Raw genomic sequence first — 19,223 nt, forward strand, 5'->3', positions numbered from 1 at the left:
TACGTGTATGCGGGCCCGCCCCCCCTTTCTTAAGAAGCCCAATAATTGGCTGGTGTTCGATAGCTGCTCGGTTTCGCCCACCCCCGACAGCACCAAGGAATTCTGACAGCTCCTCTCTCTCCCTGCACACAGTATAGTGCAGTGTGTGTGACCTGTTCAAACAAAACAGGATCCTCAAGACTGTGAAATTAGTTCTTTTGAGTTTCTATGGATCAATACTATTGATCAGATAATCATTCTGCTTTAATAAAAATGAAAAATTAATGGTTTGCATATCCACTGATTAAATCTATATCTCCAGACTCCTTCTATTAGACGCAAGGGCAGCAGGCAGAACAGACGTCAAATTTATTTTCGCTGAGATTACTGATGGATTTCCAAGAGATCTTATCACTATATCAAATTATACACACATACACATTATGTATGTGTGTATGTATGTATGTATGTATGTATGTATGTATGTATGTATGTATATATATATATATATATATATATATATATATATATATATATATATATATATATACACACACATATATACACACACACACACACACACACTTGCAATAAAAAGTATGGGAACCCTCTTGGAATTATATGAATTTCTGCACAAAAATTGGTCATAAAATGTGATCTGATCTTCATCTAAGTCACAACAATAGACAATCACAGTCTGCTTAAACTAATAACACACAAAGAATTAAATGTTAACATGTTTTTATTGAACACACCATGTAAACATTCACAGTGCAGGTGGAAAAAGCATGTGAACCCCTAGACTAATGAGATCACCAAGAGCTAATTGGAGTGAGGCGTCAGCCAACTGGAGTCCAATCAATGAGATGAGATTGGAGGTTTTGGTTACAGCTGCCCTGCCCTATAAAAAACACACACCAGTTCTGGGTTTGCTTTTCACAAGAAGCATTGTGAATGATGCCTCGCACAAAAGAGCTCTCAGAAGACCTACAATTAAGAATTGTTGATTTGCATAAAGCTGGAAAGGGTTATAAAGTATCTCCAAAAGCCTTGCTGTTCATCAGTCCACGGTAAGACATATTGTCTATAAATGGAAAAAGTTCAGCACTGCTGCTACTCTCCCTAGGAGTGGGCGTCCTGTAAAGATGACTACAAGAGCACAGCGCAGACTGCTCAATGAGGTGAAGAAGAATCCTAGAGTGTCAGCTAAAGACTTACAACAGTCTCTGGCATATGCTAACCTCCCTGTTAGTGAATCTACGATATGCAAGACACTAAACAAGAATGGATTTCATGGGAGGATACCACAGAGGAAGCCACTGCTGTCCAAAAAAAAACATTGCTGCACATTTACAGTTTGCACAAGAGCACCTGGATGTTCCACAGCAGTACTGGCAAAATATTCAGTGGACAGATAAAACCAAAGTTGAATTTTTTGGAAGAAACACACAACACTATGTGTGGAGAAAAATAGGATTTTTTGTACTCACCGTAAAATCCTTTTCTCTGTAATTCACCGACCGACACAGCTCCTCTCTGTAACTAAATGGGTTGTATAGCCTGCCATTAGGAGAAACTAGGCAAAATTGTTACACAATACACAGAACTTTAATCCCACCCCCGTGCTATCAACCCTTCCCACTGCTCCTAGCAGCTTCAGTACGTCAACAAGCAGTATAAAGTAGAAAAAAGGAGGGGTGGGTGCTGTGTCGGTTGGTGAATTACAGTGAAAAGGATTTTTACGGCGAGTACAAAAAATCCCATTTTCTTTTATATTCACCGACCGACACAGCTCCTCTCTGTAACTAAATGGGATCCCCCAAACCGCAACATTGCGGAAGTAATGCAACAGTGCATTAAACGAAACAGTACTTCGTTTTTATCGAAAAAACTCAATAGCAACTACACGGCCACCTGCAAAACTTTGTGGCCAAAACCAGCATCAGCCGATGCACTGACATCTACCTTGTAAAACTTGGTAAACGTATGGACAGACGACCAGTCGCCGCCTTGCACACCTGAGCGACAGGCGCTTGGTGTCGGAAGGCCCAAGATGTTTCGATTGCTCTTGTAGAGTGGGTCGTGACTGGAAAGGGAGGCGCCTGCCCCTTCAAGGTGTAGGCTTGGACTACAATCTGTCTGATCCACCTGGAAATGGTGGCCGACGAGACCGCCATGCCTTTCTTAGGACCAGCCACCTAAACAAACAGCGAGTCTGACTTCCGAAAGGAAGCTGTGACAGACAAGTACACATTCAGAGCCCTAACCACATCGAGAGCATGAAGGGCCACCTCTTTGGGGTGCTTCGGCTTAGGACACAACGATGGTAATACAATGACCTGATTGATATGAAAGGCCGAGACCACCTTCGGTAGAAAGGACGGTTGCGGACGCCCTTATTCCTGTGGATGACCAGATAAGGCGTTTTGCAAGACAAGGCCACCAGTTCCGAAACCCTCCTGGCCGATGTGATGGCCACTAGAAAGGCCACCTTCTGTGAAAGGGTCAGCAGAGGAATCTCCCTGATATTCTCAAACAGCAGCTTCTGAAGCGCCGACAACACCAGGTTCAAATCCCACAGAGGTAACGGAGGACACACCGGAGGGACTACATGTCGCACCCCCTGCACAAAGGTACTCACTAATGAGGCGATTCAGTTCGCATAGGTAGCGCTATACAAGTCACTCACTCACTCAATACCTGCCTTTCAATAGCCAGGTCATTAAAGCCAGCGATGGTAAGGCAGGGTGAAGGACTGGACCTTGAGATAGGAGGTTCTCTCTCAACGGCAGTCACCAGGGAGCGTCTGCCACCAGGTCTGCGTACCAGGCCCGCTGAGGCCAATCTGGGGCAACTAGGATTACTGGAATCCCCTCGGCTTCCACTCTGCGAAGCAGACGTGGCAACAGTTTCAGCGGAGGAAAGGCGTAGATCAGCTAGTACTGATCCCGCGGATCCACCAGCGCGTCTGACGCGTCAGCCCACGGATCTCTTGTCCTGGACACGAATCTCGGCACCTTCCGATTGAGCCGGGAGGCCAATAGATCCACATCTGGTGTGCCCCATTTCAGGCACAGCCGCCTGAATATCTCCGGATGCAATGCCCATTCTCCTGGATCCAGTCTGCCTGCCAATTTTCCACCCCCGGGATGTAAATGGCCGACAGGACCGGAACGTGTCGTTCTGCCCACCGAAGTATGTGAGCGACATCCCGAGCAGCGGCTGAACTTCTTGTTCCCCTTGGTGATTTATGTACGCCACAGCCGTGGCATTGTCTGACTGTATCCTGGTCGGATGCCCTCGAAGACACGTCAACCATGTGTGGAGGCACAGCCTGATCGCTCTCAATTTGAGCAGATTGATCGGCAACTTGGATTCCTCCGTCGACCAGAGGCCCTGAGCCGACTGAAACCCCATCACTCCACCCCACCGTCCATTTCAGAGGAAGGAACGATTTTCCGGCCTGAATCACCGGGGACCTCAACCACCAGATCAGGGAGTCCCCGACTGGCTGGCTCACCTGGATCTGCTGATCCAGGGACAATGGAGATTTGTCCCATTTTGTCAAGATCTCCTTCTGCAGGACTCTGGTGTGGAACTGGGCATAAGGTACTGCCTGGAAGGAAGCCACCATGAGCCCCAGCACCCGCATGCAAAAGACTACAAAACAGTAGTTTGACCGCAGAACTGAGAGTCAGCAATTTGTCTGAAGGTGATCGCCACATCCTCCTCTAATTCTGAGGTGGAAGAAGCTCTCAGGAGGAGATAGTCTATGTAACCCACGATCGCGATCCCGCGTTGTCTCAACAACGCCAACACTGGAGCCAGTACTTTGGTAAAGACTCGGGGGGCTGATGCCAGGCCAAAGGGAAGAGCTACAAACTGGTAATGGGCTTCCCTAATGGCAGACTACCCGATTGAGATGCTGTAGCATGACCTCAAGAAAGCGATTCACACCAGACATCCCAAGAATATTGCTGAACTGAAACAGTTCTGTAAAGAGGAATGGTCAAGAATTACTCCTGACCGTTGTGCACGTTTGATCTGAAACTACAAGAAAATGTCTAGTTATTGCTGCCAAAGGACCAACCAGTTATTAAATCCAAGGGTTCACATACTTTATTCACCTGCACTGTGAATGTTTACATGGTGTCTTCAATAAAAACATGGTAACATTTAATTATTTGTGTTATTCGTTTAAGCAGACTGTGATTGTCTATTGTTGTGACTTAGATGAAGATCAGATCATATTTTATGACCAATTTGTGCAGAAATCCATATCATTCCAAAAGGGTTCACATACTTTTTATTGCAACTGTATATGTATATATGTATAATGTGTAGCCCGCGCAGAGAGCGTATAACATTGAGCAGACTTGTAATGTAACCGTGTTCAGGGACAGAGAGAAGCTGTCAGAATTCGTCGGCGAGGTCGGGGGTGGGCGGGACCCAGCAGATATCGAACACCAGGCAATTATTGGGCTTCTTAAGTAAGGGGGCGGAGCCGCATACACATAGCGACCTGCCCTGGAACCATCCTATTAGCTGGTGTCTGATAGCTGCTTGGTCCCGCCCACCCGACATCACCAATGAATTCTGACAGTTCCTCTCTGCCCCTGCATATGCGAGATTTCGGCAGTAGGCGATTTGCAAGGAGTCATGGGATACATGACTCCGCTATCCTAGGAACACTTGCCAATCGCCTAGCGACACAATCGCCTAGACGATCGCAAGGACGAAGTAATGTATAAATAGAAAAAAACAGCAAGAAAAAAAAATGGCCATTGTGAAAACTATGAGCTAAGGACATGCAGCACAGCCAAAGAGAAAAAAATGGGTGGAACTCCGCTTTAAAAAAAGCATCTTTCAAAACTGACCACTGTTAAGAAAAAAAAAAAATAAGCAAAATAAAGAAAACCTACCCATTAAAGGATTCCAATTTCTGAGAGGACATTTCTTCTGACAAATCCAGACAAATTATCTGTAGCAATAGGAAAAGACAGCAAACGACAATAAATATCATGATGCCCAACAATGATATATAAAAAAAACATTTAAAATATTATTAAAGTGATATTAGCACTATTGAAATTTGTTTTAACTTGACGTACAACCAAACTCACCTTTGAGCCAGTTTGCAAAAGAGTTCAATCAAATGTAATAAAAATTGGTGGATAATGTTTTAGCCCTCATTTCTGGTTACTCAACAAAAGGGAAATCTTTCCAAAGTGACAGAGACCCCATAAAAAAAACCTGAAAGGGGTCGTAAATATTGTCTCCTCTTTCCAAATTTTTTGTTTTGGCTTTACATAGAGTGAGGGAAAAAAGTATTTGATCCCTTGCCGATTTTATACGTTTGCGCACTGACAAAGAAATGATCAGTCTACAATTTTAATAGTAGGTTTATTTTAACAGATTTAACAGATTAAAAAACAAAAATATCCAGAAAAATGCATAAAAAAAAAGTTATAAATGTATTTGCATTTTAATGAGTGGAATAAGTATTTGATCCGCTGTCAATCAGCAAGATTTCTGGCTCCCAGGTGTCCTCTATACAGGCAACAAGCTTAGAATAGGAGCACTCTCAAAAAATGTAAATATTAATTTGCATTTTAAGTATTTGACCCCTTCGCAAAACATGACTTAATACTTGGTGGCAAAACATTTGTTGGCCATCGCCGAGGTTAGACGGTTCTTGTAGTTGGCCACCAGGTTTGCACACATTTCAAGCGGGATTTTGTCCCACTCCTCTCCAAGTCATTAAGGTTTTCGAGGCTGACGTTCTCACCCAAGATTTGGGGGTGCATTGCCCCATCCATTGTCCCTCTCATGCTGTGAATTTGTCCTGTCCCCTTAGCAGAACCCCCCCCCCCCCAATCATAATGTTTCCACCTCCATGTTTGATGGTGGGGATGGTGTTCTTGGGGTCATAGGCAGAATTCCTCTTCCAAACAAGGCAAGTTGAATTGATGCCGAAGAGCTTGATTTTGGTCTCATCTGACCACAACACTTTGATCCAGTTTGCCTCTGAATAATTGCGGGCACTGCAGGATTTTAGTCCTTCATGGCGTAGTGCCTTACCAATTGGTTTTCCTGGCGACTATGGTCCCAGCTGCCTTGAGATCATTGACAAGATTCTCTGTGTAGTTCCGGTCTGATATCCTCACTGTTCTCATGATCATTGAAACTCCACGAGGCGAGATCTTGCATGGAGCCCCAGACCGAGGGAGATTGACAGTTATTTTGAGTTTCTTCCATTTGCAAATAATCGCACCAACTGTTGTCACCCTCTCACCAAGCTGGTTTGCAATGGTCTTGTAGTCGAGGCCAGCCTTGTGTAGGTCTACAATCTCATCTCTGACATTCTTGGACAGCTCTTTGGTCTTGGCCATGGTGGAGAGATTGGAATCTGATTGATTGCTTCTGTGGACAGGTGTCTTTTATACAGGTAACAAACTGAGATTAGGAGCACTCCTTTTAAGAGAGTGATCCTAATCTCAGCTTGTTACCTATATAGATGACACCGGGGAGCTGAAAATCTTGCCGATTGATAGGGGATCAAATATTTATTTCACTCATCAAAATGCAAATAAATGTATAACTTTTTTTTAAATGCTTTTTTCTAGATATTTTTTGATATTTTGTCTCTCACTGTTAAAATAAACCTACCATTAAAATTATAGATGATCATTTCTTTGCGAGTGGGCAAACAAAAATCAGCAAGGGAACAAATACTTTTTCCCCCAGTGTACACTTCAACTAAAAAAGAAAATAAGAAACGTTTTGAAAAAGCTGATGGAGGATGAACTCCTACTATATTGAATTGTATTGCAACTGTACTGTCTGCCTCAGGTTGTAAAGCGCTGAGAAAACTGTTGGCGCTATATAAATCCTGTATAATAATAATAATAATAATAAAGCGGACCATGAGCAGATTATTAATTTCAGCAACAATCTTCCTATAAGGATCCATGCACAATGGACTTAAAAAAATGCTACATCACCTAAACATGTGTACAATAATGCTCTATATGAGAGGTTTTTTTCTGCATGGAGCCCTATGTGCATTTAAAGAGGAAGTAAACCCGGATGGGTTTACTTCCTCTTGGATTCCCTGCAAAGGTAAAGCATAATGGACTACTATGCATCGCATAGTAGTCTATTATGTGGCACTTATCTGACACAGGAGCCAGCGAAGTCACCGCTGTCCCCTGTAGTTCCGAGCGTCCATCTTCTTGGTGGGTCTCCGTGGGTCTCGCTGCTCCGGTGATGTGATTCGCCGGAGCAGCGATGACGTCACTCCCGCGCATGCGCACAGGAGCCGACACTAGCGGCATATCGCCGCGATCTGCGGCTTACCCAGTGCGCCTGCGCGCCGCTATCTACAGTGTCTACAGCGGTGGCTGTCTTCAGGTAAATATCTCCTAAACCTTATAGGTTTAGAATATATTTCTTGGACCTACAGGTAAGCCTTAATCTAGGCTTACCTGTAGGTCACAGTGGTTTGTAAGGGTTTACAACCACTTCAAGTCATATTAACCACTTCACCCCCAGACCATTTGGCTGGCCAAAGACCAGAGTATTTTTTGCGATTCGGCACTGCGTCTCTTTAACTGACAATTGCGCGGTTGCGATGCAGCTCCCTAACAAAATCAATGTCCTTTTTTTCCCCACAGACAGAGCTTTGTTTTGGTGGTATTTGATCACCTCTGCGTTTTTTTTTTTTTTTTTGCACCATAAACAAAAAGAGCGACAATTTTGAAAAAAAAAAAATCTATATTTTTTACTTTTTGCTATAATAAATATCCCCCAAAAATATATATATTATATAAAAAAAAAAAAACTTTTTTTCCCCTCAGTTTAGGTCGATATGTATTCTTCTACATAGTTTTGCTTAAAAATCGCAATAAGCGTTTATTGATTGGTTTGCGCAACAGTTAGAGCGTCTACAAAATAGGGGATAGTTTTTATGGCATTTTTATTAATATTATATATATATAATTATTTTTTTTTTTTTTATTTTTTTTTTTACTGGTTATAGTGGCGATCAGCGATTTTTATCATAACTGCGACATTATGGTGGACACATCGGACACTTTTAGCGCTATTTTGGGACCATTCATATTTATACAGAGATCAAAGCATTGATTACTGTGTAAATGTGACTGGCAGTGAAAGGGTTAACCAGGAGGGGGCACTGCAGAGGTTAAGTGTATTAACTGTGGGGGGGGGCTGGGCTATGTGTAACACAACACTGATCACCACTCCTGATCACAGGGAGCGGTGATCAGTGTCCTGTCACTAGGCAGAATGGGGAAATGCTTGTTTACACCAGCATTTCCCCATTCTTCCTCTCCGTTAGATGATCCCAGGTATCCCCACTGACATCGAGTCCGCAGAACCTGCAGTCGTACTCACGGAGCTCGGGCACGCCTGCTATGCGGACCTCGCGAGATCACGTACAATAACGTGATTTCACGCAGCGGAGCCAACCAGTAAAACTGTGGCGGCTGGTCCGCAAGCAGTTAAGTTAGTTAAAAAAACAAAATCAATGCCTTCTATGTATATACATCCAAAAGCCTTTAGACTGCTGTTGGGTGCTGCCATCTTGGATGTATGTCAGCAGCCCAAACAGACTGAGTCATCACAGAAGTGGCACTCTAGAACAATGATGGTCAACTCACTTGTTATAGGGGACTTCAAGTATGGTCCCAAACATCAACAAAGATCTGCACATAATATTTAGTTAATGTAATGGTACAGATAGATGTCTAAGACCTTGTACACACGGTCGGAAATTCCGATGGAAAATGTCCAATCAGACCGTGTTGTCAGATAAACTGACCGTGTGTGGGCTCCATCGGAATGTCCGCCCAACAAAGTTTGAGAGCTGGATATAAAATTTTCCGATAACATGATCCGATTGGACTATTTCCAATCGTTTGTAGAGAATTCCGATCGGACAAAGTGCCACGCATGCTCAGATCAAAATTATGAGACCAAAGCTATTGGCTACTAGCCAGAACGTAGTCCCATCATAACGAATGAACGTCATCATGTTCCGAACGGTTGGATTTTCCGACAACTTTGTCCGACCGTGTGTATGCAACACCAGTTTCGGACAAAATCTGACAGATTTTGTTGTCGGAATGTCCGACCGTGTGTACAAGGGCTAAGACTGCAGACATATAACAGGAGATGGAGAGGGACTATGAGCATACTACAAGAGATGGGCAGGGACTGTGAAAAGTCAACAGGAAAAGTAAGAGTCTTTCAGCAAAAGCCAGAATTCTGTCTGCTGGGGGTCACAAGGGCCACATAAGTGCAAAATGGCTACATGCAACCCCTGGGCACCAGGGCTCTATAGTATTCCTCTTTGCTCCCTGCTTGGTTGCTACATTATAGGCTCGTTCACACTATGTGTGGTGACCACCCTTTTTCCCCTCACTGGATAAATGACAGCCACCACAGGGGCACGCAGAGAACAATTGTTTGGTGTATGGGGCGGAGGGTAGAAAAATGCAAACATGCTGGATTTTTCCGCAGTGCACTGGATGGCACTGCACTTCAACACACCACATGGCACAGCTCTTTGAAGACATAAATGAAGTGCCACTTTTTGCACTTCAAATACATTTAAAAAATAAAATAAAATGTAATGTGCTGAAACACATAATACACTGCCCCTTCACAGCAGCTCTGGCAAGGTAAAACTGACAGTTGCCCACACAATAAAAATGAAAGTTTAGCATACATACAGAAAGAACAAGCCCAAAGCGTTAGCAGAGAGATAGAAGAGCTTGACCAACACAGTTATTAGACACTCCCAGAAGAGGAGAGGGTGAAATTCAAAGAAGGAAGGAGCTGTGCTAGGGAATGATGCTTTTTTGAGTAGTCAAATTTGCAACCAAGTTCAGAGGCACATTTGTAAGGCTGCATTCACACCTGAGCGTTTTCAGCTTGTAAAATGCGCATCTCAAAAGTTGCAAAACGCCCAAGCAAAATCCCATTCATTTCAATGGCACCTGTTCACATCTGAGCATTCTGTCACCTAAAGAAAAACTCCTGAAGCTAAAAAAAAGTACATGAGCTTAATTTTTGGCAGAATACAGGAGTTTTACTGCTTTTACATTGGTGACCTTTTAACCTTGAAAACACCTGTACAAAAAAGCTGCAAAAACGCCCCGTAAAACGCCTGAAAATTATACGCTCAGGTGTGAATGCAGCCTTAATAAAATTAAATTATGGTAGGGCAAACTCTGCAAGAAAGGATTTAAAATATTTTTTTTTCTGTGCATTTACTTGCATTGTTTTAAATTGGTAGCTGGGTCTTAAAGCGGAGGTCCACCCTAAAATGGACCTTCCGCTCATCGGAATCCTCCCCCCCTCCGGCGCCACAATTGGCACCTTTCAGGGAGGAGGGGGGTGCAGTTACCTGGATAATCCAGGTAACTGCACCCACTTCCGGGATAGCTCTCTGCAGAAAGGGGCGTAGATTACGCCCCTTTCTGCAAGTGCCCACCCCCTTCTGCAAGTGCCCCGCTGCCTGCTGGGAAACACACAGATCCCAGAGGCAGCGGAGACCGTCCTTATTGCGCAGCGCGACTCGCGCATGCGCAGTAGGGAACCGGGAAATGAAGCCGAAAGGCTCCATTTCCCGATTCCCATACCCAAGATGGCGGCGGCAGCACCCGAGTGACGATCTAGAGATCGGCTTTGGGTGCCGACATCGCGGGCGCGCTGGACAGGTAAGTGTCACTATTTTAAAAGTCAGCAGCTGCAGTATTTGTAGCTGCTGGCTTTTAAAAAAAAAAAAAACACGGAGTCCCGGCGGACTCCCGCTTTAACCACTTAAGCCCCGGACCAATTGTCAGCCTAAGGACCAGAGGTCTTTTTACAATTTTGCACTGCACTGCTTTAACTGGTAATTGCGCGGTCATGCAACGTTGTACCCAAAACGAAATTTGCATCCTTTTCTTCCCACAAATAGAGCTCTCTTTTGATGGTATTTGATTGCCTCTGCGATTTTTATTTTTTACGATATAAAAAGGAAAAAGACTGAAAATTTTGAAAAAAAAAAAAGATATTTTCTACTTTTTGTTATAAGAAAAATCGAATAAACTCAATTTTAGTCATACATTTAGGCCAAAATGTATTCAGCCACATGTCTTTAGTAAAAAAAATGTCAAAAAGCGTATATTTATTGGTTTGCGCAAAAGTTATAGCGTCTAAAAACTAGAGTACATTTTCTGGAATTTACACAGCTTTTAATTTATGACTGCCTATCTCATTTCTTGAGGTGCTAAAATGGCAGGGCAGTACAAACCCCTCCCAAATGACCCCATTTTGGAAAGTAGACACCCCAAGGAAATTGCTGAGGGGCATGTTGAACCCATTGAATATTTTTTTTTGTCCCAAGCGATTGAATAATGACCAAAAAAAAAAAGTTTACAAAAAGTTGTCACTAAATGATATATTGCTCACACATGCCATAGTTAAATGTGGAAAATATATTCTGCTGAATCTCCTGAGTTCGGGGATACCACTTTTTGGGAGTCTAGCCGAGTACGGGCCCCCGAAAACCAATCACTGCCTTCAGGATTTCTAAGGGTGCACATTTTTGATTTCACTCCTCACTACCTATCACAGTTTCGAAGGCCATAACATGCTAAAATAGCACAAAACCCCCCCAAATGACCCCATTTTGGAAAGTAGACACCCCAAGCTATTTACTGAGAGGCATGTTGAGTCCATGAAATATTTTATATTTTGCCACAAGTTGTGGGAATATTTCAAACTTTTTTTTTTTTTGCACAAAGTTGTCACTAAATGATATATTGCTCACACATGCTATGGGCATAAGTGAAATTATACCCCAAAATAAATTCTGCTGCTTCTCCTTTTTGGGAGTCTAGCCGCGTACGGCACCCCGAAAACCAATCACTGCCTTCAGGATTTAAATATAAAAACGCTACCAGAAAAAACTGTTAGTGATCGCAGGGATCAGGCCCAACTCTGCGAACGCTGCAGTTATGTGTTTAGTGTTTTGTAAGTGACAGTGATCGATCGATACTGCACTTAGATGGGCTGGGTGGAGGGGCAAAACACAGGTGCTAGTAGGTATCTGGGCTGATCCCGCTAACAATGCGTTTTTTTGGAACCCTAAACTGCTGGGGACGCTAGTATAGATCTGATCAGATCAGATATTGATCTGTTCAGATACTATACCACTACGGGAGGTGTATGCTTTGCGCAAGGGTGTTAGCAGTACTGGCACTAACCTAGCACTGCCTGGGGCGACGCAGACCCTATCTGACCCTAAAACCTAATTGATATCACCCGCCGGGTGATCGGGGGTTAAACCTTTATTGAGTAATAAATGGTGGGTGCCCTGATGCTATAAAAAGCAAACTAACTAACCAGCGTCACCCGTACCACTTATACGGTGATCACTGGTGAAAGGGTTAACTAGGGGCAATCAGGGGGTTAAAACCTTTATTAGGTAGTATATGGGGGTCCCTGACGTTATATAAAAACCTGACGGGGAACCTAAATAACTAACCAGCGTCACCAGTGACACTTATACGGTGATCGCTGGTGAAAGGGAGTTAACTCTAGGGGCAATCAGGGGGTTAAAACCTTTATTAGGTTATATATGGGGGTACCTAATGCTATAGAAACCGGGCGGTGAACCTAAAAAATAACTACCCTGTTTCCCCTAAAATAAGACCTAGCGTGAGTGTCGGTGATGGCTGCAATATAAGCCCTACCCCCAAATAAGCCCCACCCTCTTTCCCCCGAAAATAAGCCCTACCCTGAGAATAAGACATAGAAGGACTTTAACCAGGGCTTATTTGGGGGGTAGGGCTTATATTGCAGCCATCGTCGACAATCACGCTAGGTCTTATTTTAGGGGAAACAGGGTAGCTACCTAGCGGCACCAGTGACACTAATGCAGCGATCAGAAAAACGATCGCTTATGCCGCGTACACACGATCAAATTGTCCAGTGTATTTAGTCCACTGAAACGCATTTCACCGGACAATTCGATCGTGTGTGGGCTTCAGCGGACTTTTCCAGCGTAAAGTCCAGCGGACTTAGAAAGTATTTTTGCAGTCCAATCTTTCCGCCGGACTTGGGTTTCAGCGGACAATACGTTCGTCAGTATGCTAGTCTGGCGGACTAAGAATGACGCATGCTCAGAAGCAAGTACGAAAAGGAAGCTATTGGATACTGGCTATTGAACTTCCTTTTTCTAGTCCCGTCGTACATGCTGTACGTCATCGCGCTAGCAAACGCCGGACTTTCTGTGTGTCCGTATGTGGCCAAGTCCGTTCGGTAGAAAGTCCGCCGGACTGTTTGCCGGACTAAGTACGCCGGACAATTGTGTGTACGCGGCATTAGTGACACTGTCAAAAGGGGGTGAAAGGGTTAACTCGGGGCAATCAGGGGGTTAAACCTTTATGGGAGGGGGGGTAGGGGGCTACCCTTGACCTAACACTAACTGCCTTGACAGTTTTTACAGTTACAACTGACACTAAATGCAGTGATCAGTAAATAAATGATCAGTAAATAAATGATCACTGCAATCAGTGACACTGTGACACTGTGACTGGGAGGAGGGGGGGGGGGGGGGGTGGGTGGGTGACAGTGCGCCTATGTGTACCTACATGTCAGTGTAGTGTTGATGCATACTTACTATGTCTTCTCTCCTCGCAGACCGCCCCAAGGACATCACTTCCTCCTGCCTGTGTTTACACTACACAAGCAGGGGAAGCTTCTCATTTGCCAGGAGCGATCGAGAGGGGATGGCCAAAAACCAACGGCCATCCCCTCATCCCGGATCGCTCCTGAAGCGAAACGGACTGCCGCAGCCAGCGGGAGGGGGTCCCATCGGACCCCCCACCCGCTGGAAGGCAGGCGCGTACGGGTATGTGATAATGCCTGTCCGTGCCATTCTGCCGACGTATATTTACATGCAGCGGTCCTTAAGTGGAACTTTAGTCAGAAAATAAAGCCCTGCTATATCACTTCAGGCTGGCCCCTTTTGCAGGAATGTAAAACCTTAAATATAAGTGCCTGTATTGTTTACAAATCCAGTAATATTCTGTATCGACCTGCTCTGCACGTGCTCAGTTGCTGTCCATTTTTGGCATTGTGCTGAAGATCAGAGCCACTAGAGGCAGATTTGCCGACACCCTAAAGACTTTTAACATAAAATTTTATTTATTTATGGCAAACAGTACATACAATCCAAAAACAGTCAAAATAGACAGATGTTACAGACAATGATCACATATCCGGAGACATATTTAGAACATCTAAAAACGAATGTTCATGTCCTCGGGTCCACAGCCCACCCACAAGGTTATAAACACATAGGTACTACCAGGGTCCCGACCACTCCACCAGAGGGGGGGGGGGGGAGGGGAAGGGGCGCCAGGTCCACTCCTCTTCATCCCAGGTTCCCAGCCACCCACCACCCCAGCCACTACATTACGTCAGTGTTAATACCAGACTTGGTCAATCTATATAGGAACACCTTACCCAATAGTCACTTGTTTAGCCTCTACCCAAGCAGCCCACACTCTATCAAACTTTCCAGGGCAGTTCCTTCCCATATACGTTAATCTGTACAAGGGCAGCGCCCTATTGAGAAGCGTTAACCACAGCTGTCTGGTAGGAGGCTGAGCCTGGCTCCATTGAAGCATAATTGCCTTCCTGGCATACATAGCGGCATAGAACACAAACAGTTTTTTCCGCTGGGGGGCCTCTACAGCAGACCAAATGCCCAGGAGAAGTGGAAGGGGGCTATTAGGGACATGTAGTTTACCAACAGAATTAATATCCTCCAGGACCTCCGACCAAAAATCCCTAATCAGCGAACAGGACCAGACCACATGGAAGAAGTCCGCCTCCCCCACACCACACCTGGGGCACGCCGCTGGCCTATCCGGATACATCCTGGCCAGGCGCTTCGGAGAGAAATAGGCACGGTGTAAAAACTTCAGCTGAGCAAACCTGTCCCTGGAAGAAACAACCAGGGTCAGGTATTGCCGAATCCCCTCCTCCCAGTCCTCCCCCCCTAGATCTGCGCCAGGTCTCGTACAGCTGGGAAACTCTAGAAGTGTCCAAAAGTGACAGTGCATTATAGATAATTGACATTGTTTTAGACCGCTCAGGAGATCTAAGCTCTTTTTCCAAATCCGACATCTGGAGAATAATTAGTTCGGGAAATTGGGACCTATAAGCGTGTCGGATCTGGATATACCTGAAAAACATACGGTTTGATAGGCCCCTAAGACCCTTCAAATCATCAAACGTGCGAAGCCATCCCTGAGACACTATATCCCCTAGCGTAGTGATCCCATTTCTAGTCCAGATGACCGGGTCCGGGATGGAGTAGAAATGGGGAAGATGCGGGTTACCCCACAACGGCGTCTCGGGGGACCAGGTGTGCGGTTGTCCCAGCTTTTTGGACACCGTGTCCCAGACTTGAATTGTTGCCCTCATAGGTGTCGTAACTCCCGAGTTAGATCTGGGCCCTTTGTAGATGAGATCTCGCAAATCAGAATGGGTCACCAACAGGGCCCCCTCCACCACCGCCGCCGGATTCGCCGGCTGCCTACCCAATCACCATTTAAGTGTCACGAGAACCGCCGCCCAATAGTACTTTAAAAAGCAAGGAAGGGCAAGGCCCCCCATTGCAACCGGGAGTTGTAGGGTAGATTTAGCTATCCTGGGGACCCCCCATTCCAAACAAAGGTGACAACTATACTATCCAATTTCTTAAAGAATGAGGCGGGGATGGGGACGGGGGACTGCCTAAACAAATAGATAAGTTTGGGTAGTATAGACATTTTAATTAAATGGACCCTACCCACCGGGGTCAGGGGAAGAGACCTCCATGCCACACATTTCTGCGTGATCTGGGTCACCACAGGGGCAAGATTAAGATCAATGTATTGCCCAAGATCCTTACTGATCTCCACCCCCAGGTACCGAAATTGAGATACTCATTGTAGCTGCCCATCAGAGTCCATCGGGCCTGCCCCCGAATGGAGCGGAAATAGCACGGACTTACCCCAGTTTATCCGGACTCCCGAGTAATGCCCATACCGGTCTATAACCGCAAGTGCCCGCTGTAGGGAAGCGCCGTCATCTCCAAGTTACAGCAACGTGTCGTCCGCATAGAGGGACACCTTTTCCGTCAGAGGGCCTATGTCTATGCCTCTTACCTGGGTCGTGGACCTAAGAAGGATGGCCATGGGCTCCACCGCCAAGGCAAAAAGCCCCGGCGATAGAGGGCATCCCTGTCTCGTCCCCCTTTGAAGGGGGAAAGACGAGGAGAGGACAGCCCCCGTGCGCACCCTCGCGGTCGGAGATCTGTACACGGCCGCAACCCAGGAGACGAAGATGGGACCAAAACCGAACCTGCGGAGGACCTCCCATAGATAGGCCCACTCCACGGAATCAAAAGCTTTTTCCACATCCAGGGAGGCCACCACCGCCTTGTCAACATCTCCGACCCCCGAGGATAAGACCGCATACAGTCTCCGAAGGTTAATATCTGTCCCTTTCCCGGGCATGAAGCCCGATTGGTCAGCATGCACCAGGGTGAGAATCACCTCATTGAGGCGTTTAGCTAGAATTTTAGTCAATACTTTGGCGTCAGCGTTGAGAAGGGAGATAGGTCTGTACGAGGAGCAGAACCGGGGGTCCTTGCCAGGTTTGGGTATTACTACAATTATAGCTTGAGCCATCGAGTGGGGAAGGGCGTCGCCGGACAGCGTTTTCGTAAACATATCATGCAGCCTGGGTACCAGTACGTCCGCATACTGTTTAAAAAATTCAGGGGGGAGCCCATCCGTACCCGGGGTCTTTCCTGACTGAAGGGATCCCAGCGCAGCCCGCACCTCCGCCAACGTTATCGGGCTATCCAAGGCCTCCCTAGCTTCAGGGGACAGAGTCGGAAACTGCACGTCATCTAAAAATTTGTGTAACTGTTCCATGGAATAATCCCTTTTAGAAGAATACAAATTGGCATAAAAGTCTTTAAAGCAAGCATTAACGTCTGCCGGATCAGTGTGAATGGTCCCATCCGCAGATTGTATCCTAGCGATGGCTGTTCCTTAGCTATCCAGGCCAGCATTCTCCCTGTCTTCTCCCCCTGCTCAAATATCCTCTGTGTCTGGACCAATTGCCTCTTGTGAACCTTAGCTACCCGCAGGAGCATCACCTCCCTGTACGCTACCTTCATGTCCTGTCCAGTAATTGGGTTAGCCGTACTGGCGAACCGTGCCTCCAGGGCCTGGGCCCTAGCCTCAGCCTCCTCAAGGACGATCTGGTCATTCCTGCGCTCTCTAGCAATAGAGGAAAGATAGCATCCCCACACATAAGCCTTAAAAGCATCCCATTCAATGCCTGGGGACGCGGACCCGGCGTTCAGCCTCCAGTATTGCTGTATCAGCCCCCCCACCTCAAACTCTATAGTGGGGTGACTAATCCAGAATCTGGAGAGACGCCAAATTCTATCGGAAGGGGCAGTAGCCGTTTTCACACTACAAAGCAGAGGGGAATGGTCCGATATACCTCTAGGAAGAATACTGATATCTCTAAGTTTAGGAAGCAAGGCGGAACTCACATAAGCAAGGTCAATACGTGACAATGTATTATGGGGAAGAGAATGACAGGTGTAAGAGTGTACCCCGGGATTTTTCCACCTCCACGCATCCTGCAGACCAAATATTCCCGCCCATTTAGACAGGCTAGACTCAGTGTGAGCACCAGAGGCCAATCTATCCAGGGATGGGTTCGGGGCAATATTAAAGTCGCCCATCAGAAGAATATTGTCCGTGGGATATTGTGCCAATATGGGGACCATATTATATAACAAGGACATGTCAGCCGGGGGAGGCAGGTAGAGACCCACCACCACCAACTCCAGTCCGCTCACGCAAGCGTGTAAAATAACATAACGTCCCCCAGGATCCAGCTTGACATCCAGTAAGTCAAAGGTAAGGGATTTACGGACCAAAATGCTAACCCCTCGAGAATACCCCGTGTGAGTAGCATGAAAATGCCTGCCAACCCATGGTCTTTTGAGGCTAAGAATTTTGCTGCCCACCAGGTGCGTTTCTTGTAGGATGCAGATGTTGGGGTCATATTTCTTGAGGAACTCAAAAACCAGTGAGCGTTTGATTTTATTATTAAGACCCCGAACATTCCACGAGAGAACCTTCAACTGGGCCATAACACGTGTCGAGTTTGATAGCATACGGGGAACTGTAGACAAGCCGGACCCCAGGAGGACAGCCTCACCCCCCACCAATACCACATGTACACATGAAAGTAGATCTGTCTATGAGAAAATGATGCCATAACATTTTGGAATGTAGGAACAAAAAAGCAAAACTTAAACTGAAACTTCAACCCCCAACCCCCCCCCACCCCACACCCCGCCAACCGTAGCGTAAGGTGTCTGCATACCCAAACTAAACATACCAAACTGATATAGGAAGGTCTCCTATTGGGGCAGCATGGCACAGCAGCCCACCGTGGAGATCAAAGACAGATAACAGCACTAGAAAAAAAGAGAGCAGAAGTAGAGAACAAGAAAGAAGAAGAGAGAAAAAAGAGGGGGGAAGGGAAGAAAAGGAGAGAGAGAGAAACTCCGGGAGCTCCACACCGCAACTCCCTTCAAAAGCAGCATTTACCGTTATTAATGAACAGAACAGATTACAAAAACCATCTCTTAGTGTACACTAAGGGCACCAACTTATGCTCCCACCGCCCCCCTCAGGTCCAACCAGTCCATCCAGGCCCCACCAAACTCCGTAGAAGCCCACGGGGGGGTATCCCCACCCGCAGAGAGGCAACCCCAACACCAACAGTCCCCCCACCCACCCCACCCCTCTCCCACCAGGTTACTAGCCACGATCAAGTCCCGGGGGAACCAGTGGGGGGGTGAAAAAACGGGAAGGCGTCCAACTAATAGAAACAAAAAAAAGTAGGGGGGGGGACGGGGAAGCCCACTCACACTCCCCGCGGACCGGGATAGTAACATCTCACCAACCCCCCACAAAAGTCAGAGGGGGGGGGCCGAACAGGGGCAAGCGGGACTCCAAGGGGACACTCACGAATGGTGAAGCCCAGATAGACAGAACCCACATCAGGATAGAGTCACGGACGGTGGGAAGGATAGGCCACAGGCGCGGCAGGAGCGTCACCAACCTCCACAAAAA

At 46.2% G+C, this 19,223-nt stretch overlaps 1 protein-coding gene across 1 annotated transcript in view; it reads right to left on the minus strand.

Annotated features, from left to right (window-relative positions):
* BABAM1 (BRISC and BRCA1 A complex member 1) overlaps positions 1-19,223 on the minus strand; it is a 65,376-nt gene that overhangs the window by 33,775 nt on the left and 12,378 nt on the right. The window contains exon 3 of the mRNA XM_077475533.1: positions 4,902-4,960. Within this exon, the coding sequence (XP_077331659.1) occupies positions 4,902-4,960 (59 nt within the window). The remainder of the gene's footprint in view (positions 1-4,901; positions 4,961-19,223) is intronic.

Source organism: Lithobates pipiens, unplaced genomic scaffold (assembly GCF_037356315.1).
Source record: "Lithobates pipiens isolate NorthernLeopardFrog02 unplaced genomic scaffold, aLitPip1_a1.2 Scaffold_13, whole genome shotgun sequence".
NCBI classification, from domain to species: Eukaryota; Metazoa; Chordata; class Amphibia; order Anura; family Ranidae; genus Lithobates; species Lithobates pipiens.